The sequence below is a fragment of the Pocillopora verrucosa genome, chromosome 8 (assembly GCF_036669915.1).
Source record: "Pocillopora verrucosa isolate sample1 chromosome 8, ASM3666991v2, whole genome shotgun sequence".
Taxonomy (NCBI): domain Eukaryota; kingdom Metazoa; phylum Cnidaria; class Anthozoa; order Scleractinia; family Pocilloporidae; genus Pocillopora; species Pocillopora verrucosa.
The window spans coordinates 16,959,191-16,974,995 of NC_089319.1; the positions used below are offsets into that span (position 1 = coordinate 16,959,191).

A 15,805-nucleotide genomic window follows, 5' to 3' on the forward strand; every position below is an offset into this window, starting at 1 on the left:
AGGACGTATAAATGGGGTTTCTTATTGCTGGAGTGGTTTTGGTTTTGAGAAATGGACGAACGTAAGGGATTTTGAAGATTATTCAACCTGGGTTTCGCTGGTTTTACGAAGCTGATTGCGATCTATAGCATTGGTTGCCCTGGAATTCAAACAATGGTTTTCTTGGACACCTCATTGTGTCGCTGGGCTCCTCAAACACTCGTCGCGATTCGGTAAAGATCAAGCTGAGGCGACACAAAAGACCGCGTGCTTATTATGCGAACTCGAATGCCACTTTCCATCTTATTCTAGATGTAGGCGACTTAGTGTTTAAATTGAATGATTGTTCCTTTAATTGGAATGGTCAAGAATGGACACCTGCGGGGTAGACATTCTCTTCCAAAGGGTGCTAATTTGCATAATCCTCGTTCTCTGGATCGCGTCAGTGTTGTTCCTAAATTTTCTTTCAACAGGGAATTCACCTCGCGCCCTATGAATGCCCGTTCAGTATGCAACAAAACTCTTATCATTTTGCTGTGGATTACAAGGTAGATTTGTTGGGGATCACAGAAACATGGTTGCATATGGAAGGTAGTGACATGGCTATTGGACAGCTCTGTCCGAATGGTTATCGTCTCCTGCACACCCCACGGTTGACAGGACGAGGCGGTGGCGTAGGCCTTCTTTACAAGCAAGGCATTGGCTTTAAATCTAAAACAAGGCTATGTGAGCATTCTTTTAAATCATTTGAATGCATGGATGTCACCTTTGTTGCTAGTAAGAGTTTGAGAGTAATTGTTGTTTACCGTCCCCCCGGAGAGTGCGTCAGTTGGAGTCTTTCTGGAGGGATTTTCTAGTCTATTGCGAGAGACTGTAATATGCCCACAACAGCTTTTGATATACGGGGGTTTTAACTTCCATATAGACGACAAGGCCGATAAGGGCACGACACGACTTGGAGAGCTACTGGATTTGTTCAATTTAAAGCAACATGTGTGTCTATCCACTCATAAACGAGGTCATATATTGGACTTGGTCATTAAAAGGAATGAGACTGAGAGTGCTTTAAGCCTAAAGAACGTCACAGTCGTGGAACAGTTTATCTCTGATCACAAGGCTGTTTGCTTCAATCTGAGCTTACGGAAACCAGTAAATGAGAGGAGTACTGTTGTCTCTCGTAAATTAAAGGGATCTGATTTTGATGCTTTCAATGAGATGATTATATCAACTGGTTTGTCGGATGGAGGTGTATCGCACTGTATTGAGTTGTTGGCTAAGAAGTATGATGTGTTGTTGTGCAAGGCTTTGGACAAGCTGGCACTTAAAAGAACTCGCACTATTGTCATTCGACCGAATGCCCCTTGGTATAATGAGGAGATCGCCACTCAGAAAAGGAAGAGGCGAAGGCTCGAACGTAAATGGCGTTCGACTAGTCTCGAAATTGATAGGGTGAATTATTTGGAACAGTGCAATGTTGTAAATGCAATGCTTTATCAGACGAAAGAACAGCATTATTCAACAGTTATTCAGGACAATGCCCTCGATAGCAAGTTACTTTTTCGCACAGTTGATAAATTACTACAAAGGAATACAGACTTAAGATATTCGTCTGCAAACAGTGACCAAGAACTCGCGAATGCTTTTGCTGATTTCTTTAGTGCCAAGATTGTGCGAATTCGTGATGAATTGCTGGTTAGGAAAGAACAGCTGGGGGAGCTCCTTATGAAGGATTTTTACTGTTCATTATGCTTTAGTGAGTTCGTAATGGTAACAGGTGAAAATGGCTTAGGACTGATTAGGGGTTCCATCAAGGCATGCGCACTGGATCCACTTCCAGCGAGTACCTTGCGGAAATGCTATTCTAGTCTTGTACCTATATTTAGAAGAGCGATTAATTTGTCATTATCATCCGGAATGCTGCCCAAGGAACTAAGGATCGCGCTCAGTGCTATCACCTCTTCTCAAGAAGGTAAATGCAAATTTTGAGAAATTTAGCAACTTTCGCCCTGTGTCAAATTTAAAGTTTCTATCTAAATTGATAGAAAAAGCAGTGTTTGTACAATTGAATAACTACCTCGACGAAAATGATCTACACAAGCCTCTCTAATCAGCGTACAAGATCTTACACAGCACAGAAACTGCGCTTCTCACCGTCACAAATGACATTAAGCTATCATTGGACAAAGGCAAGAATGTTTTCCTTGTTTTATTAGATATGTCGGCAGCATACGATACTGTTAACCATACCTTGTTGCTGGCACGAATGCAGAAATCATTTGGCATGAGAGGAACTGTTCTGCAATAGTTCAATTCCTATCTTTCTGATAGAACTCAGTTTGTTAACATCAATGAGGTGAATTCTACAATACGTGATCTTCCCGTGGGAGTTCCCCAAGGTTCAGTTCTGGGACCTGTACTCTACCTTTGTATACTGCGCCACTTGCTAAAGTGATAAGATCTTATGGCTTGGATTATCATCTATACGCTAATGATACTCAGTTATACTTTGCATTCAAATCGGTAGATGTGGACGCTGCTAAATCAAGGGTCGAGAGCTGTATTTCTGCTATTTGTCGCTGGATGGATCTCAACGAATTGAAGCTAAACCACGGCAAGACGGAGGTCATGCTCATCCACTCAAAGTATCGTCCCTCTCCATCCTTTCAGTCCTTACGTGTTGGTGATGAGAGCGTGGCTGCCTCTCAGTCAGCTAGGAGTCTTGGCGTCATCTATGATGAGCACATGTCTTTTCATGCACGTGTCTAGCATCTGCATATCATCATTTTATCATCTCAGGAACCTATCTAGAATTAGAAAGTATCTCATTAAAGAATCAGTAGCAGTTGCCGTTCACGCATTTGTCACATCGAAACTAGACTATTGTAAATTTCGTGAAATAAAAACAAACCTCATTTCCATAAATGGACAATGTTGTCGAAAACAGCTAGACATCACACGCTGCGCTGACGCCAGTTTTCATTTTAGTCTGGATAGATGGCTGAGGCTTATATTTGGACTCACTGTGTATTACCTTTAAATTTCTTTAATTTTATTTTACGAATCAAACCTTTCACTACCTACTCATTTTTATGTGAGTCTTAAACTTTGAAAACTGGAAACTTTCCGTAAACATGTAAATTCGCCTTTTCTTCTTTTTATTAGCACTTAAATTAAATAAATTTACCAGCTAAGGATGTCATGAGACGACATGTTCAGCCAATCAGAGGAGAGCAAATTCCTCGTAATGATTAAAAATTATATCTGACCGCAGCATGTAGTTGGACAGGTATTGACCGTTTATTCTGTTTTTCTACCTTTCAATTATTTAAACGTTGCACGGTTCAAAAACGAGACAATTTATTTAATACCAGGTTTAGGACTTTAAGTGGGGTACTACGGAAAAGAAAGCTGCTTACGATCAATAGGGACACCCTTCACTTCGTATCCGCAACATCGCCTAGCTTCTGTTTTCCAGAGGAAGTATCCAAGTTGGAGGCTTTTGCTTACAATATCAACAAAAGGAAAGAATATACCTTTAAAGGCCAGGCCGTATTTTTAACGTTGGAAGTCAAACTTTATCTGCTTAACATTTATCTGCTTAATATTTATCGACAAATTTAATTGTTTACATTTCTACACCATCTTTAACTACGACCACAGAAACTCGTCTTTGAGATCGAGATCACACAAATGTTCAGTGACTTGTATGAGTAAAACATGTGACTTGGTTACCCAAGGTTTATCAAGGAGTAGGGGGAGAGCGTTGGTCGAAATGGAATTTCGCGAGTTGCTTTTCGAGGTTGGAACGACTTGGTTACCCAATTTTTATCAAGGAGTACGCGGAGAGTGTTGGTCGAAATGGAATTTCGCGAGTTGCTTTTCCAGGTTGGAAAACGTGGAGAAAGGACAATGTTCAACGACCGAAAATCGATCCACATGTTATGAAAGGCTGAAGAAAAGAAGTTGAGCCATATTGGTGGGAGAACAACGCACTCTCCCATACTGACAGAAACTAAGATGTTTCACTACAAACACTATAGAGGGACATTGATTAAAAATTAAAATTATTGCAAAACTTCAACTCAGTGCAAGAGGCGTCTTGATTTTCTCTCCGCTATGTTGCCGTGAAAAAGAGCCATGTACCCAGTCTCACTCACTGATAGTCGAGTGGGACTGGTGTTCACAATATGAATGTTCGTTCTGAAGCAGGAGGAAGATCGAGATACCAAGATTTAATTCGAAGGTGAGTTAATCGAGTATTTGCTACCAAATCACAAGTTTTATTAGAATTTCTTAAATTCAAACTAGATTTCTAAATTTTGACATCTTTGGGAGTTAAAACCATCCTATATTAAGAACACATTCTCCTCCTCCTTCCTCGACTGGATGAAAACTTGTTTTCCACGCCTTGCGAGATAGCTAGTTGACGAAACCAAATCGTAGTAAGCCAACAGAGGTCACATCCATTTTAAGTTAGTTCGAGATCAATTTTTGCGAGCGGAGCTCAATGTTCAGAATTAATTATATATACTCAAAATTATACCCAAATAGTTTGAAAAAAAATGCCTTCTTGCTCATCGATATTGGTTTTGATTTAGGTTCCTGGTTATAAGTGAAATGGCATCTTCGCACTCACTGGTAAGTGTCTTATATCACTACTCACCCTTTATGCACGGATGAAATAGAACCGGCCCACAACGTAATGCGAAAAGAAATCATACACCAGTATATCTTAAAAAACTAATCTTTGAAAGAAGAAAGAAATTGCTTTAAATTAAAAGCAATATGCCTACTCATATTTGTCTGCATATGTGCAATGCTCGTTTTCATAGATTTTCAATATCTAATTTTCGACTCTTAATATACACACAAGTTTTAAATTTCTCCTTACCTGATTTTTTTCAAGTTGATGTTATGTGCGTTTGTTTTTATTTTTGTGAATTTTATTTTTTTTTGTTTACCCTGATTACTGTATTTTATGTCTATGTAAGGGGGGGGGGGGGGAGCTCATGGTAAAAAGCTCGATGGTTTCCAAGTGAGCCTCTTCACCAGGAAGAATGAATGTAGTAAAGATTCATATATATATATATATATATATATATATAGTTTGAGCACTCTGGCATGGCTTAGATGATCCCACATATGTGAGATCACTTGGGGTGGCTATATAGTCTTACCTCCATCCTAGCATCAGCACTGCACTGATGAGGCCCAGAAGGCCGAAACAGTACTGTCTGCAGTTAGTTATATATATATATATATATATATATATATATAACTAACTGCATATATATGCATATATAACTATATATAACATGCATATATAACATGCATATATAACTATATATATATATATATATCAAAGGAACACAGAGTAAGTGAAAAATTTTTATGCTTTATATTTGGTGAGTAGCGCGTTCATCTTTTGGGAAAAAATGAAAATTTGTTTTCATATTCTCAAACCTAATAGAGTGTTTCGGATCTCTCATTTTTGTAACACTTCATTGTAAATTTATCCGGTGGAGGTGACATTACTTATTGACAGCATCATTTCTCTGTAACCATTCTTCATGACGTTTCTTCACCACAGTTTCTAGAGAGTGCACCTGAACATATAGAGGGAAGGAGCGGTAATGACACCCTAGAGAGGTGAGAATCGTTACTTGATGTACCAAAATTTGTTTTGTAGATCACCTCTGATCAGAGACACCTTTTCGATTTGGAAGAAGAGCACAGGAAGTAAAATTTCAGTTTAAGGTCCATCAATACCGTCATGAGTATAGACTACGTTCTAGACAACGTGAAAGAAGTGTACGTTCGGCCCAGTTTGCTGTCGTTTGGTCCATTTCTAAAGTAGTAGCTAGGTGTAAATTGGGGCATTTTTGTGTAGTTGGGTGTAGTTTGAGCTGGTCTGCTGTAGTTGGAGCAGTTTGGTGTAAGTTGATATAATTTGGAGTAATTGGTGTAGATCAGTGAAGTTTGGTGTAGTTGATGTAGTTTGGTGCAAGTTGATGTGGTTGGTGTAGTTAGGTGTGGCTGATGTAGCTTGATGTTCCTGGCGTTGTTGGTATGGCTGGTGTAGATTGGTGCAGAGCCTTATGAATGTCTAAAACTATTAAAGGTTAAATTGATTGTCAACTGATTAAATAGCGTTTATAAGAGGAGTAGTCAGAGGAAAAAAAGGGAAGACGGAATTATGAGAAATAATATGCGTGTTTCATCTGATTTTCAGTGTTGATATACTGTCTGATGAAATGAGTGGAATACTGGAAAGTGTCTGTGACGTGCAGGTAAGCCATGCTCTCCTACAACGAATTAATTATGAAAATCAATCAGTTGTGCAGAATGTTTTTGATATAAATCTATTTTCACTCTTAAGGGTTTCAAGAATTCGATAATTTAGGCTCATTTTACGCTGTGCATCAACAATACAATGTTAACGCGTGTACCTCAACTCAAACTGAATCAAAAGGCCGATAATCTAGATGTAAAACATATGTGGAAGATCAAAAAAATCTGCTTATTAATGCATAAACATCTATTTGTTTTCAAAATCAGGATAGTTCGGGAATCCCACCTGTATTGAGCGAGACCTCAAGGTAAGTCCATTTAGTAGACAATTATTTATTCCGTAAGAGAAACTTACCGGGTGTAATAATGTGCAAAAATATCAGAATGAAAAGCATGATATCAAAGAAAGAGAAATCAGGTTAATATAGATCAAGAGTTTAATTGTGGTTTTTCTTCTCTTTTATCTTTCATGTTGTTTTCTTTCAGAGACAGGGAGGTGAAGAAAGAAGTCAACTCACGGACTATAAGAATAAGAGAATGGATACTAGATCAGGTGGGTAAGGAAACTGCATGACTTGGTCTTAGGTCCACAAACTTCAAACCTCAAACCCTGGCTGGTAATTATCAATTAGAGAAACAAACAATGATGAGAACAACGTAGTTACAACTGAAATCTCCAATCAGTCCTTAGTTCCTAACACTGCACAAGGTCACCCTCAAGAGGCTAACCAAATAAAGTTCTGTGACAGTCAAGTGATTCTTAGGGACGGACCATTACTTCTCTGGAGAGGGGTATGAGAAATGTTCTTCTACAAACATTTTTTTCCAACATCATCTTCGTGCAAACATTTTTTTTTTCCATTTCTTTTTCAGTGTTCTTTTTATTTGGGCTAAATGTTGCCATTGCCTTACTGAAATATTTTACGAATGTGTAATGTATGTCAAGAACTACAGCTGCTTGAACCATTTTGTCTATCGTTTTCTGGATTTTATTCGTTTGTGTCGTTCATGAAATTAATTGACTTCTGAAATATGTATTAAGTTGCAATGATAAATATAACCAAGATCGAAGAATATTATTTTTTACATACAGTTTTGAGGAAAATACCTGATATATGAGGTTTTGTAGTAGGACAAAATGTTGACAAGTAACGTTGAGGTTTGATTGCCACAATAAGTTCCCATTTTTTCAAGAAATCTTCAGACAGTCATTTTCCGATTTGTCATTTGCTTAATACAGAGTGACCACATTTTAGTGCCCAAATTGTGTTAATTTTTATACTAATGCTTCAAGTTGTTATGTTATCTTTTCTAATTTCAGTTTTGGTTATGATATTTTTTAATATCTTACCTGACTTCTCCGCAAACATTTTTTTTACCTTATCACGTTTGCAAACAATTTATTTTGTCTTTTCAGACCTTGCAAACAATTTTTCCAATATTTCTTATACCTCCCCTTCCAGAAAAATAATGGTCCGTCCCTTACCACACCATATTTTGAGCTCTAGGAGAGTACTTTGCGTCAGTGGGAGAGTATAACAGGGTAATTTAGTAGTATCGACTGAGTTTAAACTCATTACGGCGGCCAATTTACGTTATTAACTCAGTTGATAATACTAAATTAATCAGTCTGGAGCAGTCTGGTGTAATTTGGTGTAGTTGGTGCATTTCAGTGTGGTTGATGTAGTTTGGTGCTCTTGCTGTTGTTGGTGTAGTTCGGTGTAATTTGGTCTAGTTTAGTATAGTTGGTGCAGTAGGATATAGTTTGGTGCAATTGGTGTGCTTGGCATACGTCGATGTGGTTTGGTGCAGTTTGGTGTACTTTGGTGTAGCCTTGTGTAGTCTGGAGCAGTTTGGCACAGTTTGGTGTAATCATGATAGCGGAGCTCGAGGAGCGTAGCCCCATAGTTATACAAAATAGTAGTAACCCATCAAGCCGAGAAAATTTGGATGTACGACCCTACGACCGTACAACCGACCGTACAAGGTGCTACTTTTAGCATGCACGGCTAACTGTACCGCGAGCACTATCTTATAATCAGTCCTCTACACGGACACGGAGAAGTTGCGAATGAAAGTCCATTAATATTACCACGCACTTTATCCATAGTAGGAGCTTTAGTTTTGCTGAAGAGAAGTGCGGGGAAAAAAAAAGTGAGCTCCGCTTTTAGGCTTGCCTAAATCTATATATTATTTGGTGCAATAAGTGTGGGCTGTTGTTGCTGCTATAGTTTGGTGTAGATGGTGTAGTTGACGTGGGTATGTGCATTTCTGTGCAGTTGGCGTAACTGTTTGTAATTGGCTTACTTTTGTGCAGTTTGAGTTAGTTGGTGTAGTTTATCATTTCGTTGGAGCAATTTAGTGTAGTTTGATGAAGTTTTGTGTAATTAGTGTGCTTTGGGGAAGTTGGTGTAGCTGGTGTGCTTTGTTATAGTTTGGTGTGGTTGGTGTAGTTTCGTGAAGGTGGTGTAGTTTTTTGTATTTTTATCAATCAAGTATGAAAATACGAGACCATGAATTAACAAGCAGAAATATGCGTGATCACTGTTTTACCCTATTCTTACCGTAATAAGATCAAATCTTTAACTACGTTCATGAAGTCCTAGATATAAAATCACTCTCCAGGTAAACGCCAAGAATTAACCCATCCTGTAAGCACAAATAAAGCGCAGAACATTTTGGTTTAAGTTATTCACGCTGTCCTCAATCGTTATGACTGCTGCACAGTCATTAAATGTGGGATTATAACGATCACCTTCAGAACGAATGAAAATATTATCATCACAAACGTTCAGTACTTTCTAGCCTAGTAAGGGTTTTCTTTTGACGACTAATTAAAGCTGTAATGTCTTTGTATAAGATTTCGTTCTTTTATTTCACAGGCAACTGAAGGATAAAAAAAGGAACCGAAGTAATTTAATATGTTTTAGTTTTCTGTAATGGGTTACTATAAGGATTAATAGTAAAAATAAATTTGAGTTGTATATTTTAAATTATTTTAAAGGATAGGCTCTTTCAAATTTTATTTTCTGTCAATGAAAAGAATTTTACCCATATCTTGAGCTATGACAGTGAAAACATCTCATTAAGATGGAATTCTTTACAATCCTTAAATGTTCAATAAAAAACCACTGTTTACCTACATGCTTCATCTTTGTAATATGTCAGAATATGCAACACACAAAACGTTCAATTGCGATTATCTTATAGCTTTGGGGTGCTAAAAGAAATGGAAACTCAAGTAGGTCATCGCCTCTAAATATTCATTAAAGTATGTGGTACCCGAACGAACCTCTAGTTGCCATTGATTCATTAGTTCCTCTTCTTTGCGAGCTAAGCCCAGAAAATAGGCCATTTTACAGTTGTGTACTTAGTTGCCAAGCCTTTGATTTGGAGTGAGGCTGAAAGAAACTTCGTTGTGATAGAGACCGGTTTCTAGTTAACACGATATCAAAATAATTTACATTTGAAAAGGAGCAACGTCGAATGTTCGTTTGAATAAAAGCGATCGTTTCTAAAAAAATACTCGTTGCTGCAGTAACATTTTCAACATTTTTGTGATGAAATACTGCCGACGGTCGAGCAAACATGCAATGCCTCTGCTCACAAGTGAAATAACGAACTCCATCGAAGAATCCATCGTTCCCCCGTGGATGTGGATGGTCTAACTCGATTCCTCTCCACTACCGCCACTTGGGTCGCTTAGATAACCGATAAACCCGACGGCACCCAATATCCAAAAACATGCACTCTGTGGCCGATGGAAAGTTGATTTTCACCTCTCTCAATTAGGCCGGTCTCAGGAGCTTTGTCGTCGAGTGCAGTCGGTTTTGATTCGAAGTTCGTCTTCTGACTGTGATTTGTCGTCTCGACGACTGTTTGGACCGATTTTGATGTCCACATCCCATTGTTGGCTGAAAGAAACAATGGCCACTGTCGTCGCTTGTTTAGTGTAGCACGAGAGAACAACTGCGCCTCAATAATCTGTTCTTGTGTTCTAATGAAAAAGGGAACGTTGCTTATAGCAACATAATAAGTCGATTGCCATGATCAGTCATGGATGATCACTGAAAGAGCAACAGCAAGGTTAACTAATGTAAATGGCAGCCATAAAGCAAAAAAAGCAGTAAAAAAGCTTCATTTCCTATGTTTCACCTTGTGTCGATATATAAGTACGATGGCCATCGGCAATAATTACAACATGTGCTTCAAACACGAGAAGGCTTAAGTATGCAGGTTATTTCAGCGGGAGTCATCATTATGTATTTTTTTGGCAAAATCAGGATCCGGGTGTTCAGGAGTTTGGGATCACGGATCAAACGTTATTGGAAAATAAACGAAAATTAATAATAGAAAAAAATAGAAACAAAGTAATAAATGATAAACGCATCATCGGCAGAAATATTGGACAAGATGGCGGCCGCGCTTGCGCATTTCGTCCATAATGGCGTCTAAATAATTTAAGAAACGGTATGGAAATTTATAAAATTTCTAAAATATAACAATCAGGAGCTCATGGTTCCGTCTGCTCTCGATCGAGACATATTCAGTACTGATTCTGCTATTCATCAAACCTCACAGGGACTCGATAAATAAAAACCACTTACTCCCCGAGCCAGTTCTTTTATCATTGATTATTGACCTAGGTCGCCATACATTTCTTCAAAATCCGTCGTTCTCCATCTCAAACACTCGCCTATTACAGGAAAGTGCATCAATAAAGTCAACTGCTCTCGATCGAGTTGACTGCTACAGAGTTCGAAGCGTCCAAATATCCTGTAAAATTGCCATTTCCTCCTATCAAAAAAGTTCCCAACGCGCCAGAATATCCCTTATTTTCCATGTTGAGTAAGTGACGCCATATTGAAAACTATGACTGAAATAGTCAAACACGAGCAACGCTGATCTTCGAATCGTCGGCCATATTTGTTTATGTTCTTGCAGGGAAATAAATTAGTTCTCGGTCCTTTTCGGAATAAAAATTTGCCAGGCATTGAATGCAAATTCAGTAGTCTTAGCGCGAAAATTAAATTAAAGCAAATCAAAATTCTGACATCATGTCATCGCTCTGCCTCGAAAAATCCCAAAGATTTACTTGCAGGTCTTCTTTTCTTTTTCTTTTCATCAAATAGAAGATCTGCGGTGCTCAAATTGTATAAGTCATGGTACGAAACACTCTTCTTTGCAGATTGAGCCGTGATCACCGGCATATTGAATAATTCTCTTGATATTCTATTGTTCCGGAGTGTAAGACGATATACCGCTGATAATTGTTAGCGGGCTCGAAATATCCTTAATTTCTGGCGATGTACAACTGTTCAATAATAATTATACGCGAAATACTTGATTAAAGTTCGCCTGTTTACAACTTTTTGAGAAGTAACTTAGTTATCTTAGATCTCTTTGAAGACCACAAAGAATTTCCCTCGTGTGTTCTCTAATCAATGACAATTATGCCAGACCGATAAAAACGGGAGTTTAAATGCTCTAGGCAACTTGTGAAATTGGAGTCTTAAAATAGGAAAACGATTCAACTCAAGCTCTCGTTCAAGAGACCAGTCATTTTTCCTCGCTCGGGTGGGGAGGGAGGATTTGGGGGAATGACATGTTTTTCAGGGGGAACGGAAGGGGGAGTCGTTATAAGCAGACTATAAGGGGGGGGGGCTATAGAAAACTGACTGTCAAGGAAAGGGGGGGCATCAGAGTTCTACAGAGCCTAAGGGAGTATCAGGTAGAATTGAATTGTGGCACAACTAGACTCCTCTGACCCCCTGCAAGGCGACAAATGATGACCAGTCCCTGAACTCACGATTAGAAAACGCAATGTGCTTCATTTGCTCACCAACGAAATATTTTTGGTCTTTAAAGTCGCATTTGGTTTAATTAGCTTAGGTATAATACTTTGTATGTACAAAGAAACACTTGTTTTGTGCTGTCAATAGATAAATTTGTCCCAAAAACATTTAGTTTAAACTTCCCAGCTTTTGGCAGCTCACATGTTATGGCGGTCATCTTGTTTATGGGCATCAAACAGCCATGGCTTTAAAGCGATACCGTAAGGATTAGAAAGTGTGACTTTAACATGGCTGACATGTGAAACGATGTTCTCCAACTGATCTATCGGCTCTAGTCCCCACTCCTTAAACTCGTCCTTCAGGTAGGAGAAGCCTGGCTTTGAGCTTGCCGCTTGATCAGACTTGATCATGAATGTCGCTAAATATTCACTGTCTTTGCTCTCAGGTTTTTTACCGAACACATTCAGCTGAAAAACGCCAGCTTCAGGCGCATGGGCCAGAATTGTACCAACACACTCCACTGTGTTACTGAAGCACAAACTGTTGTCAAGATGCTGTTTGTCCTTCATCAAATAACGAACCACTGATACATTATCCGGGGTCTTCAGCTTAACGGAGGCTCGTCCATCCGGGGCATAAATATTGTGCTGGGGTTCTTTGAGCTCCAGGCCCCACGAGACAAATCTGTCAGACAATCGCGGAAAGCCTGGTACAGGCTCTGCACCAGCGAGTGCATTTACGTAGTAGGTACACACAAACGTATCTGATTTTCTTTCGCCATAATACTTGGCAAACACTTTCAAAGTGTACTCCCCTGCAAATGGGCAATGCACCATTACTCGAAAACCACTCTCCGTTTTCTCTGAGTAGCAAAATGAAAATCCACCGAAGTCTTTTTTGAGTCTTTTTTCCTCTCCCATATGGTCAAGTTGGTCCACGATGTACGAAAATTGAATGTTAAAGTTCTGTAATGAGATGAAAGCCTTTCAGTCGTCGAATACAATGTTCTCGAATGGATAATCGAGACTGAATCCTATTTCATAAAACTCACTTCCGGACTGTAGGAATTCGCCTCGATTTTTCTCAACTCCTCTTTTGGCCTGGATGATATACTCTATTCCACTATGCCATCTAGTATGGGTCACCTCGTCCCTTACCTACAAATTCAGCTTGTATTCGGTGCTTTTGTCGTTATGATCGTCACCAATCTCCCGGAGGGCCTTAGAATTTAGAGGAAGTCAGGAAGGGCCTGAAAAACAGAGAACGTCATTCCCCTTTCCAACCGTCTTGAAACGGAGGACATTTTGAGGGAGCTCCATCTAAAGAGTTAAGTAGGTCAATTTAGACGTGAATGGATCGTTCCTTCCGCAATTTTGGCTTTGACAAAAGAGCAGATTGAGCTACTGGGTCTTTCGGTGATGGAGATCGTGTTTGATTGCGGTAACTTTGCAGAAACTTCGAAGAAAACAGTGCTGAGACCTCCACTGGCAGTGAAAATGTAGCAACATCAAGTGAAAGACCTTCAGCTGACGCAATCCGCCAGATAATTGAGATGCAACCTTGGAGGCCAGTCAAAGATCTATCTCAGACCAATTCAAAGAAATCTGTCCACCAAATCTCTTATTCCTCAAAATTATTATTATAATAGTGATTCAGATTCAGAGGGGCAGACCACCAAAGAGAGCCACACCCTGAAAAGTAAAGTTCATGCTTTACCAGTTGATAATCCTCTATAACTGCATAGTCCTCAAGCTGTTGACGAGCAGGATTTCGCTCCTGTAGTTTCCAGTCAACCCAGTGCCGTAGATGAAAAGGATCCTATTGACACTGTCATAAGTTATTGTAGGGCAAAAAATATTCAAATTGCGGGGTTATAAGAGTTCTGCAACAGTATCTCTTGTATACCCAAGCACACACATATTATGTTCATTACATCCTGTTAACAGGATAATAAAGTCTAAATTAAAGAAATATTTCTTTAAACAATCACTAAGAGTTCCTGGTAAACTTGGTCCATGCTGTTGATCTTTTAGCCTGACTTCATGCACCCAGATCCGCCACACAACTGAACAGCACATCTACAAGGGCTACTTGTCCACAATAGAAGGAAGGGTCATTTTTTTCTTCATATATGACTTTTTTATTATTCAGTAGAATTCACAACTTCTCTTTGTTTGCTTCTTCAAATAGGTGGGAGAGGAAAAGGAGTGACTTTAGCCCATATTTTGTGGTTCACTACAGGGTAAGGTGAAGAACCTCTCTCGGGATTTAAGCTGCATCTCACACCAAACGTGTCCAATACACCCAAACCGCTACGATTCCTCTACACTCGTTGACGAATCGACACACCGGAAGTCGAATCGTGTGTTACCATACCGGAAGTGGAGGGTGGTAAGCAATGTGTGAAAATGAGTAACACGCTATACCGGAAGTCGAATCGTGCGTTAACGTACCGGAAGTCGGGGGGCGTGAGAAATGTGTGAAAATGAGTAGCATGAAAAGAGAATTTACAACATGAACCTTCCACGTTCTAAAAGCGTGAAACGGCCGGAAGTCCGTTGTCAGAATATTATAAATATTAAAAATGAACCTTCTTCCTTCCTAAAGCGTTAAACAGGGAAATTAAATGTTGATGAATCGACACGATTCGCACGGGTCGTAAAGCAAAGTCGATCCGTCTCACCGGAAGTCGATTCGCAAAAGAAGGCAGTACATACTTCAGCGTTAAATTGGAGTATTATTTTCAATGTTGACGAAACGACACGATTCGTACAGGTCGACTAGACTCGTCATTAGTGAAGTCATCCGTCGCCGGAAGTCGATCAGTAGAAGTAAGCGTTAAATTAGGGTGTTCAATGTTGACGAATCGACACGATTCGCACGGGTCCACTTGACTCGTTATTAGCAAAGTCGATCCGTCTCTGTTTCTGATAGAAATGTAAATTATTTGTTGTAGGTTTCCCCGATTCTCAGAATACAGAAAATTGGGTGATTTAACGGTGCATTTGAGGGAAAGACTGCGAAGAAGTGGAGCAAGTTATACAAAGCCCGTCAAGGGCCTCTGTTCTGCTCGTGAAATCTCTTGTTTCGTGTTCACCACCATGATTAGGGACTTTAAGCAAACCACGACGGCGACGGCAACGAGGACATGGAAAAACAAAAGATGTAATTGGCAGAACAATAGCTCAGCGCGTGCGTTTTAAAACTTTGTACATTTCTTAGCCGTTCCATGCAAAACAACAACGTGAAATCACCACAATTTGCGTCGTCTGCGAACCGAAACCGCGACGGCAAATTATTTCAGTTTCCATTTGGAACTCAACGCTTCTTTTATACCTTCTGCTGAAGTTGAGGTGTGGCGCCGTATGAGACGGTAAACACATGTAACCATTTTTGGAATTCTAATTAAAGGCAGAAATTTATTTTTTAATCGAAGTCTTCCTTGGCGTTGCCGTCCTGACTGCTTAAGGTCCCTATTAAAGCCTGTGTAGCACTAATTATAGTGTCAACTGGCGGTATTTTGAAGAACCAATGTACAATATAAATGGTAACTGGAATGCCGTGATAGTCGCTAAAGTTTCCTTCAGAGTTTCCTTAATCAAAACTTGATTATATTGAATCGAAGGATTAAAACTACAATAGGCAATAATGCAACTATAGAATTGGACCTCGCTGCCTGGGGTGAAACGGCTACGTAACGAGATATTGACGTTGGTTGTTCAAGACGTTTACAAGGATTG

The 15,805-nt window shown here is 39.4% G+C and overlaps 1 protein-coding gene and 1 pseudogene across 2 annotated transcripts; one reads left to right on the plus strand and one right to left on the minus strand.

Moving 5' to 3' along the window:
• The first annotated feature begins 1,868 nt into the window (after nt 1-1,868).
• LOC131779179 (uncharacterized) lies at nt 1,869-9,391 on the plus strand. 2 transcript variants are annotated; one of them, XM_066171077.1, is made up of 9 exons: nt 1,869-1,948; nt 2,504-4,222; nt 4,578-4,617; nt 5,570-5,628; nt 6,212-6,269; nt 6,538-6,578; nt 6,757-6,823; nt 6,955-7,062; nt 9,153-9,391. In XM_066171077.1, exons 2-9 carry the CDS (start codon nt 4,167-4,169, stop codon nt 9,165-9,167), a joined length of 444 nt encoding a protein of 147 aa, XP_066027174.1. In that variant the 5' UTR covers nt 1,869-1,948; nt 2,504-4,166; the 3' UTR covers nt 9,168-9,391. The 2 variants fall into 2 exon arrangements, with proteins under 2 accessions (XP_066027174.1, XP_066027175.1); XM_066171078.1 differs by lacking the exon at nt 6,955-7,062.
• Nucleotides 9,392-12,153: 2,762 nt separating this feature from the next.
• LOC136283022 (uncharacterized) lies at nt 12,154-15,168 on the minus strand (annotated as a pseudogene).
• Between the last annotated feature and the right edge of the window lie 637 nt (nt 15,169-15,805).

Coding starts and splice junctions, on each gene's coding strand:
- LOC131779179 (XM_066171077.1), top strand. CDS start 4,167: ATGAATGTTCGTTCTGAAGCAGGAGGAAGATCGAGATACCAAGATTTA. Junction 5,629..6,211: donor GGTAATGACACCCTAGAGAG/GTGAGAATCGTT, acceptor TCTGATTTTCAG/TGTTGATATACTGTCTGATG. Junction 6,270..6,537: donor AAAGTGTCTGTGACGTGCAG/GTAAGCCATGCT, acceptor TTTCAAAATCAG/GATAGTTCGGGAATCCCACC.